General features: G+C 42.9%; 1 protein-coding gene across 6 annotated transcripts in view; it reads left to right on the top strand.

Annotated features, from left to right (window-relative positions):
* The window catches only part of LOC126915406 (protein groucho), a 115,462-nt gene that overhangs the window by 27,022 nt on the left and 73,816 nt on the right, over window positions 1–14,624 (top strand). For 4 of the 6 annotated variants that reach the window (XM_050720061.1, XM_050720063.1, XM_050720065.1 and 1 more), the window contains exons 4-5: window positions 2,595–2,670; window positions 13,802–13,846. In XM_050720061.1, coding sequence (XP_050576018.1) covers window positions 2,595–2,670; window positions 13,802–13,846 — 121 coding nt within the window. The remainder of the gene's footprint in view (window positions 1–2,594; window positions 2,671–13,801; window positions 13,847–14,624) is intronic. The other 2 variants (XM_050720062.1, XM_050720064.1) reach the window with 1 other exon arrangement.

Here is a 14,624-nt window from a genome sequence, read left to right as displayed (position 1 = left end):
TATTGTCTCAAAATGTTTCGTATAACGCGCGTAATATATTCGCAGGAAATTTCTATAACTGTTGGAATACTTCCGCGAGTATACGTAGTACACGTAGAACGTTCGTTATTTATATATCAGCTTCTCGGAAGCTAAACCAATCGACACCACTTTTTACTCGTTTCTCGATTCAATTACACGAGAACACAGTTTAACATTTAATTCTGAAGAAACAGGTGATTTATCTTCTTTCGATTCGTTATCCCCGCGGATTTATCGCAAGCAGATGACACAAACAATAGTAAATTGTAAAAAGCGATATGCGCAACATCGTTGGTTCTCCGTACTTTGCAACGGAGTTTCGATCGCGTACCGGGCTAACTTTCAAACTCAGTTTTTCTCAGAAACGAAAGCTCGCGGGTCCGAACATTACCCTACATTTCACGCTTTTTCTTTCTTTTTTCCACCACCGCGCATTGCCCGGTCTTATCATCAGTTACCGGTTCACATGCTGTACGCGTATCTTCGGATTAACCGGTGGTGCGTTTATCTCGTCGGAGGTTCGCTTCTACGAGAGCCGGTTAAGCGATAGTCTTCCATACTTCGAATCACGAAAATGGCAAAACCGTATACGGTTCTGATCGCTGAGAAAGAACTCGCGCGACATCGCGTGCGTGTCGACGATTTATGGTAATTGATAATCGAGGCCCGGACACGGTAATTAATCGACGTTCCGGCAAGTAGTATCCAGATGCAGGCGATGCTATAACCGTTAACGTTATTGGAACAGTGCTCACTTTCGGGCGGACGCCCGTGTAATGGGACCGTGTGTACAAATGTCTGCGTTTACGTATCATTAATTATCTCGCATGCCGCACTTGCGATACCGTTGAAACCGTCGGATGGACGGTTAAATTTGCGTTTCGTTGTTAACGCCCAGCTAGTACGTGCTACGCGTACTCGCCGCTAGTCGCCACCCAGTGCGCGTATGTCTGCCCCGGGACGTCCTGGCCTCGACGAAATTTTCCCGGTAATTCATGAACTTTCTGCCTGCCTCTTGGCAATTTTTTTTTACGACCTCGTGGAATTCGCCGCTCGCGAAAATTCAGCGACGTGCTTCCTTTTCTTGAGAAAAGCCACGGTTTTACAAAGCGTACGTTCCACTCCTAGACGGAGTCTTATTGTTGCACGGTCTTTCGCAATCTACGTTCTACGGTCTCGACTATTCTCGCCGTGAATCGTACTTCTTTTATTTCGACTTTGAAACACTCGCAATTTTTATCGCCGCGTCGTTTATTGTATCATCTTTGGCAGTTTTATGAATTTTCATATTAACTTTCTTGTAAGATACAAGTGTGCATTACGAAGTGACAAAAGTTCATGTGGAATCGTACTGCGATGGCTGCAGAAAGTATTTACGTTCCAACGTTTCTGTTATAGTTTACACTAGTTCTCGGTCGAATCGCGTTAAATTCCATGTTACTTGCAAGTATCTTCATATGGTTACAAAAATACTATAAAAATGAAGCGTAGAATCCGATAAACGGAATGTTTCGTTGGAAATAGAGATAGACACGCGCAAATATCTTTCGTGGTTACTGTGCGTAAATCAATTTTCTTAATAATCATTTTTCTACCAATTTACATAACGATTCGTATAATCGGCAGGTGAATTTTATTATGCGAACAGCATTTGTAAACGTATGGGTTTTTGGAGCCACGTTGATTAACACATTTAATTAATTAAATTAAAACGTAGAGAAAAATAACCATTAGGAACATTATTTTTTTCACTTACCTGGAAATACGCGATTACTTACGTCATTTTCTGGCGAGAATTGTATAAAAAGCGAAGGTGATCGATTCTTTCCGAGAAGCTCGTAAAGTATCTACATACATACGCCATGAAAATTCGATCACAGTGAACGATTAAGATCTCCACTTTTGATATTTAAATAACTCTAGTTATAAACAGTATTCTAATCAATCAACGTGGACCTTATTTCCAAATTTAACTCATAATGGTTACCGTGTAAAATTTATTTCTTTAATAAAAATACGAGATACGTCGCGTCAAAATTGCACGCGAGCCACGTTAAAACGATTCCAAGAGCAACTTTATACCATACGTTCCGATCGATTTTCCTCGACAAATAACGCGTAGAACGATCGGATATTTGCCAAAATGTCCCCGGCAGGTTCCTCTTCCTTTATTCATAGCCGGGCTTCTTTTTTTTAGATTTTCAGTGGTCGGGTCGCCCGCCGCAACCGCTAACACCCCCATAATCTCATTTCTTCTTATTCCTTCAGCTTTTTCGCCGGAGAACTCGATCTTACTTTCTAGAGACACACCGCGTTCTCTTCCTTCTCGAATTCAAGATGCTGCAAATCCCAAAGGGAAAGGAAGCGGTCTTGCCCTATGCGCTTGCACGTATTTACACGTACACACACAAGCGCTCGCACACGCACATTATACAATATATATATATGCATTTAGACACACATATACGCACACACAAATACACGCATACAAAATGGTCCTGAACGAGTGCGCGCGATTTCTGCTTTAACGCATGTTTGACTAGCTCTATCCTCAATCGCTTTTCACTTTTCAGACTGAAGATCGAATGCGAGAAACTGGCCAGCGAGAAGACCGAGATGCAGAGGCATTACGTTATGGTAAGGCACTTTGTAAGTTCGCCTTCATGTTTTTATCTTCGTATCGAGTGCAGCTTATTCGCGACAGTTGAAAACATTGCTTAGATGACACCCGGACCAACTCGAGCGGATTCGATGAATCGTCGCACTGTTATCGGGCGTTGTTACGCGTTTCTTCGGAGCACAACGTTTCGTGTGACGAAAGTTGCGAAAATTATCAATATTCTAGGATATGGAAGCTAGAAAGATCGAAAGCTCCGTCCATCGGAAGAGAAAGAAAGATGTAGACTTTATATTCGAAAGTTACTACGAATGTTAGTCGACTGTGAATCCACAGCAGGTTTGGGAAAGTGATTTGATTCCGATCAACTTTCAGTTGGCTTTTCTTCGTCTGTTGAAACGACTGAAAGCCGAGCTTCCTCCTTACCGCAGCAGCCTCTTCGATTATTAAGATTCCTACGACTGTCAAAGTTGTTGAAATTATCCAGGTTAACAAAATTGCCAGAACGTAAATCGAAGACGTGTTAACTTTTGCGAATGCAGAATTAGTTCAACGTTGTTATGTTTCTATACGTACAAATCGAAACAAGGGTGGAATAAAAACGAAATATTACAATTACACATTACGGTAGCGCAATACATCCTCCGATAGTGTATATCTTTTGTTGTTATCTCAGTTATAATATACAGACTGGAATTGTCGAAAGTTCTGTGCCGGTGCACGTGCTTCTATTGTTGAAATTATCGATAGAGAGGGTAATCGTAGCCACGGAATCGGGTTTTATAAGCAACGAGGTTACAGGGCCATTATTGAACTCGGTAATCTTTGTCGCAACCCTCCCCGACACGGGGCAATGGAGAAAAACGATCGATATTGTTCTCGCTTCATATTGCCGGCTCTTCGATTCAGTTCCCATCAGCACGAAGGCAATTAGCTCAACCAACCGTACTAATCGTATCGTCATCGGTAAGGAGCTTAACTTGGACTTACCTATATTAAAGTGCGGCATTAACGTGGACCAAAGTATTTGCCACGGGAGTCCATTTCATTTCTCGCTTCTTTATTAAATATTTATTATCGAACAGTTCAGAAATTCGTTGTTCTTTCGTACATCTGACCAATCGATGCGAGAGGATCAACGGAGAAGTGGTGCGAGTAACAAAGTCTTTGAAAAACGAGGGAATCGCGAGCAAAGTTAAACTTCGATGGAAAGATCCAACAAAGGGGAAGCTTAGAAATTCGTAATACAATTTTGTGAAATAAATTTCTCAGTGTTACATCGATGATTTTCCGTGTTTACATCCTTTTTTTTTTTTTTTTTTTTTAAATACTTTTGCGTGATTTTCCCTCGTATCGAGCCCTCTCCATCGCTTCGAAAGTCGCTTAGGGGAATTTCTAATTTCTCATAGATCACGTTTTCATGGGTCACATATTGGATAGAAAGCGATATTTTGTTCATTGAAGAAATAGTTTATCATAATGTTAGGAATACTAAAATTTCTTTAAATTTCATAAAACTGTGGAATCTAAGCGGAGGAAATAACAACGGAAAGAACGCTACACGGATCCTTGGAATGTTCTTTCGCAGACACGCTGTTACAAAATAACGTTTGGTAACGTAAAGTGGTCGAAACAGGTTGGAAATATAGTTTGCGGCCCAGAACGTATACACTACGCAAATGTACAAAATATTCAGAGCAAAGTACTCGATATAATCTTCAATGGCTGAAATAAATTTCCATTGCGGGTTTGTTTCTTTAAAAATATGGAAATGTACGAAGATATGAATTTGTATAAACATTCGTGTATTAATTTTATAGCCCCGTACGGTATCGGAACAACTTGGAGAAAAAGAAAGGAAAAAAAGAATAGACGAGTTAAAAAATTCGATCGTTTGAAATTTTCAAACACGTTGCACATCGTTATTTATTTTATTTTGCCGTTTAGTCAGTAGTTTGCTCTTGTAATCCGCGCTTTTACCTCGTAATTACGATTGTACCAGGCAAAACATTTGCCTATATCTTTATTTACGTTGCACGCTAAGCCGGCAGTTCCTTTGGAAAGTAATTTTCGCGTGTTTTGATAGTTCGTGGGACGCGCAGAGAGAAGAAGAGGTTCTCGTGTAAAGGGCAAGCGAAATAGGCGGGCGAAAGAAAAAGAAATCGGGTCGTCTGCTTTATTCGCGTGTATAAATTCACCGATATTTGAGAACATGCTTTTACGCTGGCTGTTATGCTGTTCTGTAAACTGCTCCCTCCCTTCTGGTATACGAAAACGTATACGTTCCCCAGCGGAGCAGGGTCAACAGCCCTGCTACGATCCTCGGTCCTGGATTTATTTTCACCTCTGCCCTTCTCTTTTTTCCAAAAAAAAAAAAAAAAAAAAAAAAGAAAAAAGGAGAAAAAGGAGAAAAAAATTCACCATCGGAGAAGCCCCCTATTATTTTAAACGCGTCTGCGAAACACCGTCTGCGAGCGTTATCTCGCAACGCGATCGTTTGCCGAGCCCCTTCGTTTCTCCTCTTCTCACCTGTATTACTTCGATATATCGCAATAACACGTTCATTTTGTCTCCGAGAGAAACATAGACAAGGTAAGGCGAAAAACAAGAGATAGGAAGGAGAGGAGAGAAAGAAAAGAGAGCGGAAAAAATGACGCCGGATGAGCGTGTGCGGCATGCAATGATCGATCCGAAAGCACGGAGCAGTTAGGCGACACGACTTCCATCGCAATCCCTCATCCCCGGGTCGCGAGATCGTACGCCGATGTTAACTGTACGTTTGATCGTAATTGTCGCGAACTGTACCATCTCTGTAAACTGCTACACCGATGTGACACCGTGCAAGCAACCAAGCAGCAAGCTGGGCCGAGTGGTTGGGGCTTGGGTTGAGGGGGAGGGGGTGTCAGTGGGAGTGGATAAGGGGTGGGGGGTTGGAGGTGACAGAGGGGTTGATGGGGGTTGAGAGTTGAGCCGGTAATCGATATCTCCAAAGTAAACGAAGAGAGGAAGCGAGAGAGAGAGACGAAGAGCCGAGTGACAGGGTGAAAGAGAGAAAGATAGGGGAGGGTTGGTGGGAAGAGTAGAAAGGGAGAGGACGCGACAGAGAGAAGGACAGAGTCGGAAGGCAACAGAGGATGGGGATGGGGCGTAGGGTGGCAAAGGGAAAAGGGGAAGGGAAAGAGACGGGGGGAATTAGAGACGGAGAGAGAAATTGATGTCGAGGGTTTGTCAACTACCGACAAGTATTATATACGTACAGCCTGACGAGAAGGAGTATTGGTGTAACGTATGTACAGACTGCGAACGTGTCTCTGATATTCTAATTCCACCCCTGTGTATTCCAACCAGCCACCTTTCCATCCCTCCTACAATTCATCCTCCGCGATTTTCATTAGGGTAACGTGCCGCGTAAATCCGAGCGCCGCGGCCGCTTCAACTTTTTCTCCCTCCCTCATCCCTCTCTCCCTCTTTTTCTCTTTCGCTCCTTGTCGTTCATCTTCTTCTCGGAATTTCTCTTCCTGTTTCTCTTCTTTTCGCTACGCCACCCCATACATTCCGTGCTCCCGTCCTTTTCAGAACTTTAGCGCACGGATCATCGCCTCGCGACATGTCCTTATCCGATGCATTCTTCTCCAATAGACGCGACTCGTTACGTTTGCGGCCTTTTTTTCTTTTTGTTAAATCGCATCAGCTCCGAATCGATGCACGAATCGTTATAATTCGTGCAGTCACTATCAAACACTTTAATCAATGACTATGTCTAATATATGGTTATATGACTATGATCGATACTATCTGCCAGTGTATGTGTATCATTGAAAGAGAATAATTTTGTTGTACGTTTCATTAACCGCGAAAACGGAAGAACCATTCGATTATCTCCCTCGGAAAAGGTTTCCGGTAGCTCCTTTTCTTTCTTTTTCTTTTTTTTTTGGCATCATCAGAAACGATCCTGTGTGTCCATTCGGAAGTATCGCGAAGAATCCATTTAGTTTTATCGTGCAATAACCTTTCCGCCGCGCGCGTTGTTCCATTTTTATCGCGAAACGATGGAGTACCGTTAAATTAATTCCCTGAAAAGTATCTGGCAGAGAAAGCGGGGTCGTGCGCGCTCGGATTTATTTCCTCGTTCCTCTTCATTTTATTTGACACTTTAGAAAAAGTTGTTAAATCGATAAGAAATTAATTCGATTTTTATTATGAAAGCGGAACGATTCGCACCGATGAAACGCGCGCGGGACCGAGAGTTCGAGGGAAGAGGGACGGCCGGTAAAGACGTGAAAAATATTCTTATGAAAGCAGGTTGCCGTCGGTGCGCGGCACGTTTTTCACCCTTTAAAAACGCAGACTTCCCGATTACCCGCGTTTTCCCTCTCTTTTTCTCGCTCTTCTGCTACTTCTTTTTTCTTCCCCCCCACGCCGTTTCTCCTCCGCGCCCTCTCTTTATCTCTATTTCGTTTTTCCGCAGCGTAACAAATTAAACATAACCCACATCCTCCGGGCACGTTTCTTGATTACTTCTTGTTTTTCCCGTTTGCGTTCACCGTCTGCTTCTTTTTACAGATTTTATTTCCGCCTTTGAAGTTTCTACCGTGCAATTTAGTGTTTTTGTTTTTCCACCCTCCCCTTTTCACCGACGTTTACGAAGTTTCATAACGGTGCACCAACGTCCGTGGGGTTAACTGTTTTCACGAATTTACCGACCCTTCCTTTTCCCCACCACGAAGCTTCTCACCCGGGTCTGTCTCTCTCTCTCTCTTTCTCTCTCTCTCGCTTCCTTTTTTTATTTTTTCCACCAAAACCCTTCCCACCCTTTTCTCTTCTTTTTCCCCTCTCCTTTCTTCTCTCCTTTTTTCCTTTTTCCTTCCTTTCTTTGTGGCAACCGTGTCTTTCGCTATTCAATTTTCTTAACGCTGCCAACGTCGTAACCGTTCTTTCCTGCGAACTTTGTGACTTCTCCCTTTACGTAGCTATCGATCTCACTTACGTCGACGCGCATCCCTTTCCGTCGCTTTACGATCCCGTTGCCCTGCGAAGAGGACAAGAATTAACCGCAAGAGCAAATAAATTTTTTCCTTCGCTCGCCTCTTCTCATCTCCTGCCCTTCTGTTCCATCCCCGCCTCGTCATATTCAACCCTCCCTTTTTTGTCATCTGACAAAGGTAACGACCCGTATCTCGGATTATCGCCGCGATTCTCGCATCGTCGCGGTCGAGTTTGGCTGATTAATTATCCATTAATTGTACGGAAGCGCGAGGCGCGAGCACTCGCGGAAAACATTCGGGAAAGGATGAAAAGGAGAAACAAAGGTAAAACGGGGAGCGACGAGGCGGAAGGAAAGTGCGCGCTGAGTGGTTACGTGGAGTTGAAAAAGAGAGGAAATGGGAAGAGACGGAGAATATATATGGTAGACAGAAAGATATAGACGAGAGTATAGCGGATGCTGGAAAAGAGAGTAGGCGGTTCAATCACCCTAGCAAAGGCTCGCTACTAAAAGATCCATATCGAATAACCGGAGGGGGTGAAATTATCGGTACAACCCCTATTATTGGGTTCCGAACCACGTGAAAATAGAAAAGGAAAGGTTGCCAGATGAGATCGATACGACCCCCCCTCCCCATACCTCTGTCGACCACCGACAGTTTCTCTTCATCCGATTATCGACTTGGCCCGGCGAACTCTTTTCTTCGTGTTTCGGACTTTCCAACGAACCCAATATACGTTCCGCGATGCGGCCAAGAAGCATTTTATTACGTCACGAATCGAATTAATTCCCGTCCAGGATGTCGATAACGCGCAATTTAGGATGTCTTTCCTCTCTCTCCCTCTCTCTCTCTCCCTTTCTCTCTATCACTCTCTTTCATCGATAATCGCTTCGGAGGATACGATTTTCTGTCTTTTATATTCTATACGATCCACCGATCTATTCCGTCTTACACGTATATATAGGGTGTTTCGAAAAGGTTGGCCGACGGTTTGCGTACGAGTTCTGTGCGTCGTGATAAGCGAGTTAAGTTTCGGACGAACATATGTTTTATAACAAATCTTCATTGAAATATACAAGGGACGTATAAGCAGAGTATGCTCGGCCGTACATTCAACTAACTTACGTCTGTTTCTCGTCTTATAATGCGAAATTTCAAAATATATCTCGCGCAATTCGACGCGATGTAAATGCAGAATGGTTTTGAAATTTTCATCACGTGGAATAAATAAAGTATATTTGCATATTTATCGAACGTTGCTTTGGTCCTGATAAGTATAATAATATCATTTTGATATAACAGTTGAACAAACATAGCAGTAATATGTTTCGCGATAAGTGTAAGTTGCTTTATAAAATGGACATTTTTAATCGGTACGATATCGATCCGAATCGATTAACTCGGTCGAGAAGCGATTTGTTAATTCCTATTTGAACGTTCTATCGCGAACGAACGTGCAATAAGTTATATTTAATCTGGCGCCGTTTTTTCCACGCTGTTCTTCCGTTTCTACCGTCACATAATACGCCAGCAGGTTAATTGATTGCGTTCATTTAAAATTCATCTGCCTTCCGGCGGATGATCAGTCTCGTTAATAATTAATCGCCAAGAAGTCATTTAGTCTATTTTGCAATTTCTTCGCGCACGTGTTTGTGTAACGATATTTGCATGCTGTCGTTGATGTCACGATTGTGCCATTTTATCACAAATTAATTTCCATACTCGCTAATGATAAAATGCGGAGAATAAATAACGTTAACCTTAAACTGCTATAATACAAGCTGATAATCAAGAAGAAGGAAAGTATCAATTACCAAAGAGCTCGGCTAAGAATCGTTGCCGCATTGAAAGACAGCTAGCGACGAATGTAATACTCGGTTAGAAAGAATGGAAAATGAGGGCCAATGAAAGTTTCACGTCTTTTTTACCCACAACCACACGTTTGTACGGTAGTGTGATATTCTACGTATATTACATCTAGCATCCTGAAATTTGCTATAGTCTCACGTTCTTCTAAAAATCGTTGGGTCATAAGAAACCAGAGATCCGACACATTCTCACAAATCATAAATATTTCGAGTAACTTCTAATCGACGATCGAACTCATTTTTGTCGTTTCTGCCGCTCCTGTCGTTTATTACGCGATATATTAACTTTTTACTTAATGTTCCCGCCCCAATGTTCAACAACGACCAATACGTAATGCGATTGTTACGCTTGCAACATAGATCCAATATCGAAACGGATCACGTGTCGCGTTCCACTTAGCTATCGCTTGTATAATAATCGTAACCGTTCGCATATTGTCGATCTACTTAGATAATGGACGACGAGAGGGCGGCATCCAGCTCACCGACAAAACTGATATTACGATAAAGCGGGTTGCAGAGGAAGGCAAGGTCTCTGTGAAAACACGCGTTAGAAGTCGTACTTAGCGACCGACCGATTTCTCTTACCGTTACTTCTGTCATCGTCATCGTCCTCTTTCATCGTGATTATCGGCTGCATTATTAAGTCGGTGTATTTCCGTGGTCGATGTTATCGATCTCCCTGGAGTATTATCTGTCGACCTACGTGTATGCTTTCTCTCGACGGCCAAAGCCAACCCCCTTACCCCCTGAAGCCATTCGTCCTGGAACGAGGGGCTAAAGGCGGACACGCAGCGCTAAGCGACAGTCACTAACCGATTTACGATCGCGCAAGCGCGCTCACGAATCGTATGATACGATGCACTTTAGCGGAACACCGACCGGATCGAAACCCCGTCCAGCCTTTGGACGTGACCCTTGCTTTCTCTTCGTGCTTACCAGCTTACCTCTGTTCCAACCTACCTAGGGATTATCGCTTTTGACTTGTGCCTCCTTCCCGTAATGTTTATAAAAGACATCTTTCGTTCGATACCGTTCGTTATATTCGACATCTCGATACGATCTAGATTTTTATGCGAGACGATCGTGCAAATGAGATTACTCGTTCTTTCATTTAGAAATTTTGCTTCAAAGCTCGCTTCGTTCGCGCGAATGTTTCCCGCAAAGGAATACGTTTGAATAATTTGTATTGAGAATATTTTACCGAACTTCGATAGAAGGAACCGAAGAAGCGCGAGAGAGAAAGGGGGATAGAAGATAGGAAGAAAGGAATGCGCGGAAGTAGAAAGGAGGGAAGAAACGCAGGATAGAAATAAACAAGAAATTAGAAGAAAGAATGTAAAGAAGCGTAAAGTATACGGGAAGCGGAGAGAGAGAAACCCGTTAAGTATTTAGGAATTTTTTAAAAGTATTTTTGAGCAAATACACGTTTCTGCACAAAGCGCTCGGCTTCTTGAAACGGCATCTTTGGAAGCTTGCAAGTAGCATCGGGAAACGTTCGATGATAATCTATACATGTATTTCGCAAAACACGTAGCCGTAAATTAATTACGTAACAGGTATAAATCGAGGAATTTGCATATCTGTGTAGTTCGCTGCGTTTCCGTCGATCCTCGTTCCATGCGCCTTCTACTCAAACATTTTTACGAGCGCGCTACATATAACGCGTCACGGAATCATCGTGTCGGTGCTGTAATGCGTCCCAGAGCGGGTGGCTGGTACTCGAGTGACTTCAGCTACTAACCAATTTACGATCAGGCGGCCGTACCCACGAATTGTATGTAGTTAACCCAATTGAAGACGTTGGAGTTGCAAGGAGAATCTTGTCGCGAGTTTACTCGTCTCGTGAAAAATCTCTTCTCGCTTCTGCTGCTGTTTATACTTGGAAATTAACGGGGCTCGCTTAACGTTCAACGAACGATCTCGACGGCGTTGGTTTCACGCGACAAATAAAACCAAGTTTTTCGTAGACATCGGCGATGAAACCTTAGCTCGATCGATCGTGTCGCGGCAGAGAAACACAGGGTAATTTATTCGGTCGTTGGCGTCGTCGATAATCAATTTTAGCCCTCAACCGGTGGGGTGAAATACTTGTTACATAACTAGCCGGCTGAAGTTAATTCTCCCTCCATTACAAAGCACGGTGGAATATGCCCGATTTATCTGATTAAATACGCAACTGCCGCTTGACGCGGATTAAGTTGTTATAGAAGCATCGGCTGTAAAATCCGATGTGGAAAGTATTTGGCAAATGGTGGATTAATTTTATTGCTTTCGTTCGTGTATTACGTGGGCGATATACGATCGTTAACGTTGCGTTATTTCAAACGGGCACAATTCGAAGAACCACAGATGAGATAATGCGCGAAATTTTGCAACGATGCTAATGTAACCTCTCTCGTTAAGACGGACAAGATTTTATATTGGTGCAAGTCGAAAAATAGTTTTAGGATTTACGAGGAACGCATAATTTAGAATCTAGAGATTATTAATAAACGATGAACGATGAAGATTCAATAGAGCGGATATCCAATAATAATTTTTTAATTGTAAAAAAATAAGGATGGCTGATTCTAAACGAACGTTGGAAAGAAGCGGACCTGTATGAAATTTTAACTTTGGAAAAAGGTAGAACCGTCGACCCAGGTAAAGTTGATCGCGATATAACTTCGGTCTACGCTTTGCGCTTAATTAATTCCTACTTAAAAATCCAAATGACGTAATATCTCGTCGATACTTGAAAAATCTCACTACTCTTATCGATGCAACGATCGCGTTACGGTTCACCGTGTATATTCAGGGCATTGTCAATACAACGATCATATAATCGAAAATCGGTAAAACTCGCTCGATCACATTTCGCTATCGATCGTATAGCACCACGGAACAGCAACGGAACAGCATAAACTCAGTAAAATTTCTTTCGAATGGTTGTTAGCTTTCGTCGCTCGATTCGTTCTCTGAATATTCAAAATGATAGGATACTTTTCGGATAATCCTTGTACGTTTCCAAGAACTCAGTTTCTACGTAGAAAGGGTCATGACCGAAAAAGAAAAAATATTTTGAAACAAAAATCTCCAAGCCAGTTTCCATACCAATCTACCGGCGAGGGATTAACATTCCAAATTCTACCGCTAAAGTGGTTTTTCTTTTTCGTCTGGACGTTAGGTCAGTTTGAACCTTGCGCAATGCTCGACCGAGGCAGCATGCGAGTCTCGACCGTTCAAGGGACAAAAGTGGTCGGTTGATCCGACTCGTTCGCAAGAGAACGTTGTAATGATCCTTTCTTTTGTACGCTACCTCCGTAACAGCGAAGAAAGGAGTGAAAGGAACAGGAAAGGAAACAGTGGTACGGTGGTTCTCGTTTCGTCGAGATTTACGAGAAGCCTGTTGTATTTATTAAAAGTTTTGTACCAACCGGGTTCCCTGCTTCTAGTGAAAACTCTAGAGCGTCTGAAACGATATTGTGAAGAAACAGAAGTTAAGTATCGCTAATGAAAGAAAGGACAGGCAGCCGGTTGGAACTCCGATCTCGCCAACGTTTCGCTCATTCTCCCAACCAGAGCTATCGAACGTCGACAGAATTCATTGTTAATCTATCGTACGACATGATCGACACGAAAGATCATCGTATTTAACTCTTGCTTTGGCTCATTTTCGATCGATTCGTATTTTTCTATCGTTAGGAAAGTTCTTAGATTTCGAACAGACCTGAGAGAATGATTATTTTTACCAACATAATTTCTAGTTTCGATCGAATGCTACGACTTTTTGTCTTTGGTTAAAACTTGAGCGAGATTCAGACGTGAAACGTTCGAAAATCGTAGTAGGATTAAACTTCTTTGAAAGATGAAATGATATTTCTTGTTTGAATTAGAATTTTGAAACGATGGCAGTTTCGGATCGCCGTTGCTACTTATTTTAAGCGAAACAGACTAAGATAACAGTCGCTTGAAAAACAGTAAACTGTAATTCTACGTACCCATGTATGTAAAATATTTTTTTTGCAACTTCAGCTTTAAACCTCTTTTCATTCTCAGGAAAAGCAATACAGCAACCGTTGTATTAAAATTCGACGATCTGTCTCGATTGTACGCTGTATATCTAATGCAACCTCTACTTTTATATGTTCACGCGTTATGAAAATAATATATCGTGAAAAAATGAGGCTATCGAATCAGAATGTCGCGATTTCTCAGCCCAAAACGATCAACCAACGATCGCACGAATATTACCACGTAGCTTGTTCACGACACACGAACGTGCATGAAAAGCGATAATAAAATATGTCTGCTTCTTTCTGTTGCAGTACTACGAAATGTCTTACGGCCTAAACGTGGAGATGCACAAGCAGGTAAGCGAGAATTCCGTCGAAACAATTTCTTTCGGCGCTTTATCATTCATATCCACGTAGCTGAGAGGAAGAGCTCTTTATCTCTGGCGTAAGGTAGCCGAAAACGTATACGGTGAAGTTACCAGACCATCCCCTTTTCCACGAAGTTTCCCGGAGGAGAGACGTTAAGCCGGAGCGGTGGCCGCTTAAAGAACGCCGGCCTGATTTCTATCGCGCTACCGCGCCAGCGAGGGTAGGAGTTTAAGGATCAAAAGATTTCTCGTTAATTAAGTTCGGAATATGCCGGCCGATCCTGATGGTGTCTAGCGGCCGCCCCGTAGTCACGGATCACAAAAACGAAAAGGGGGTGACGACGCATCTGGTCCGGGAAATCGTGTAATTTTGGCTAATTAGGGGAAACACTGGGCCACATCCCCCTTCTGTCAGCAATTTTCTTAAAAGCGACCACGACCCCTCGCTGCACGCGAGCTACCTAGATCTCTCTCCCTCTCTCTCTCTCTTCTTTTCTCTTTCTCCCTCTCTATCTCTTCCTCTCTCCCTCTGCGTTGTGAAACGGAGGATGGGGAAGAGAGTCCTAAACTCCCAAACAACCCTCCCTGACACGACGAGCTGATATTCATTAGCATTAGCGGCCGATCATTTCTCACCCTTGTACCCAGGGGCGTTGCTTAATGGGGTGCAAGCCTGGGGACAGGGTAGGGATAGGGCCGTCGCGTCGTCGAATAGGCCGGTCCACCATTAAATCGGCGCGAAATTGCGTCCGGTGGCTCAAGTGGCA

The sequence above is a fragment of the Bombus affinis genome, chromosome 4 (genome assembly GCF_024516045.1).
Source record: "Bombus affinis isolate iyBomAffi1 chromosome 4, iyBomAffi1.2, whole genome shotgun sequence".
Lineage (NCBI taxonomy): Eukaryota > Metazoa > Arthropoda > Insecta > Hymenoptera > Apidae > Bombus > Bombus affinis.
Note: the sequence above shows the minus strand (reverse complement) of the source record. Positions and strands in the feature narration are given on the sequence as shown.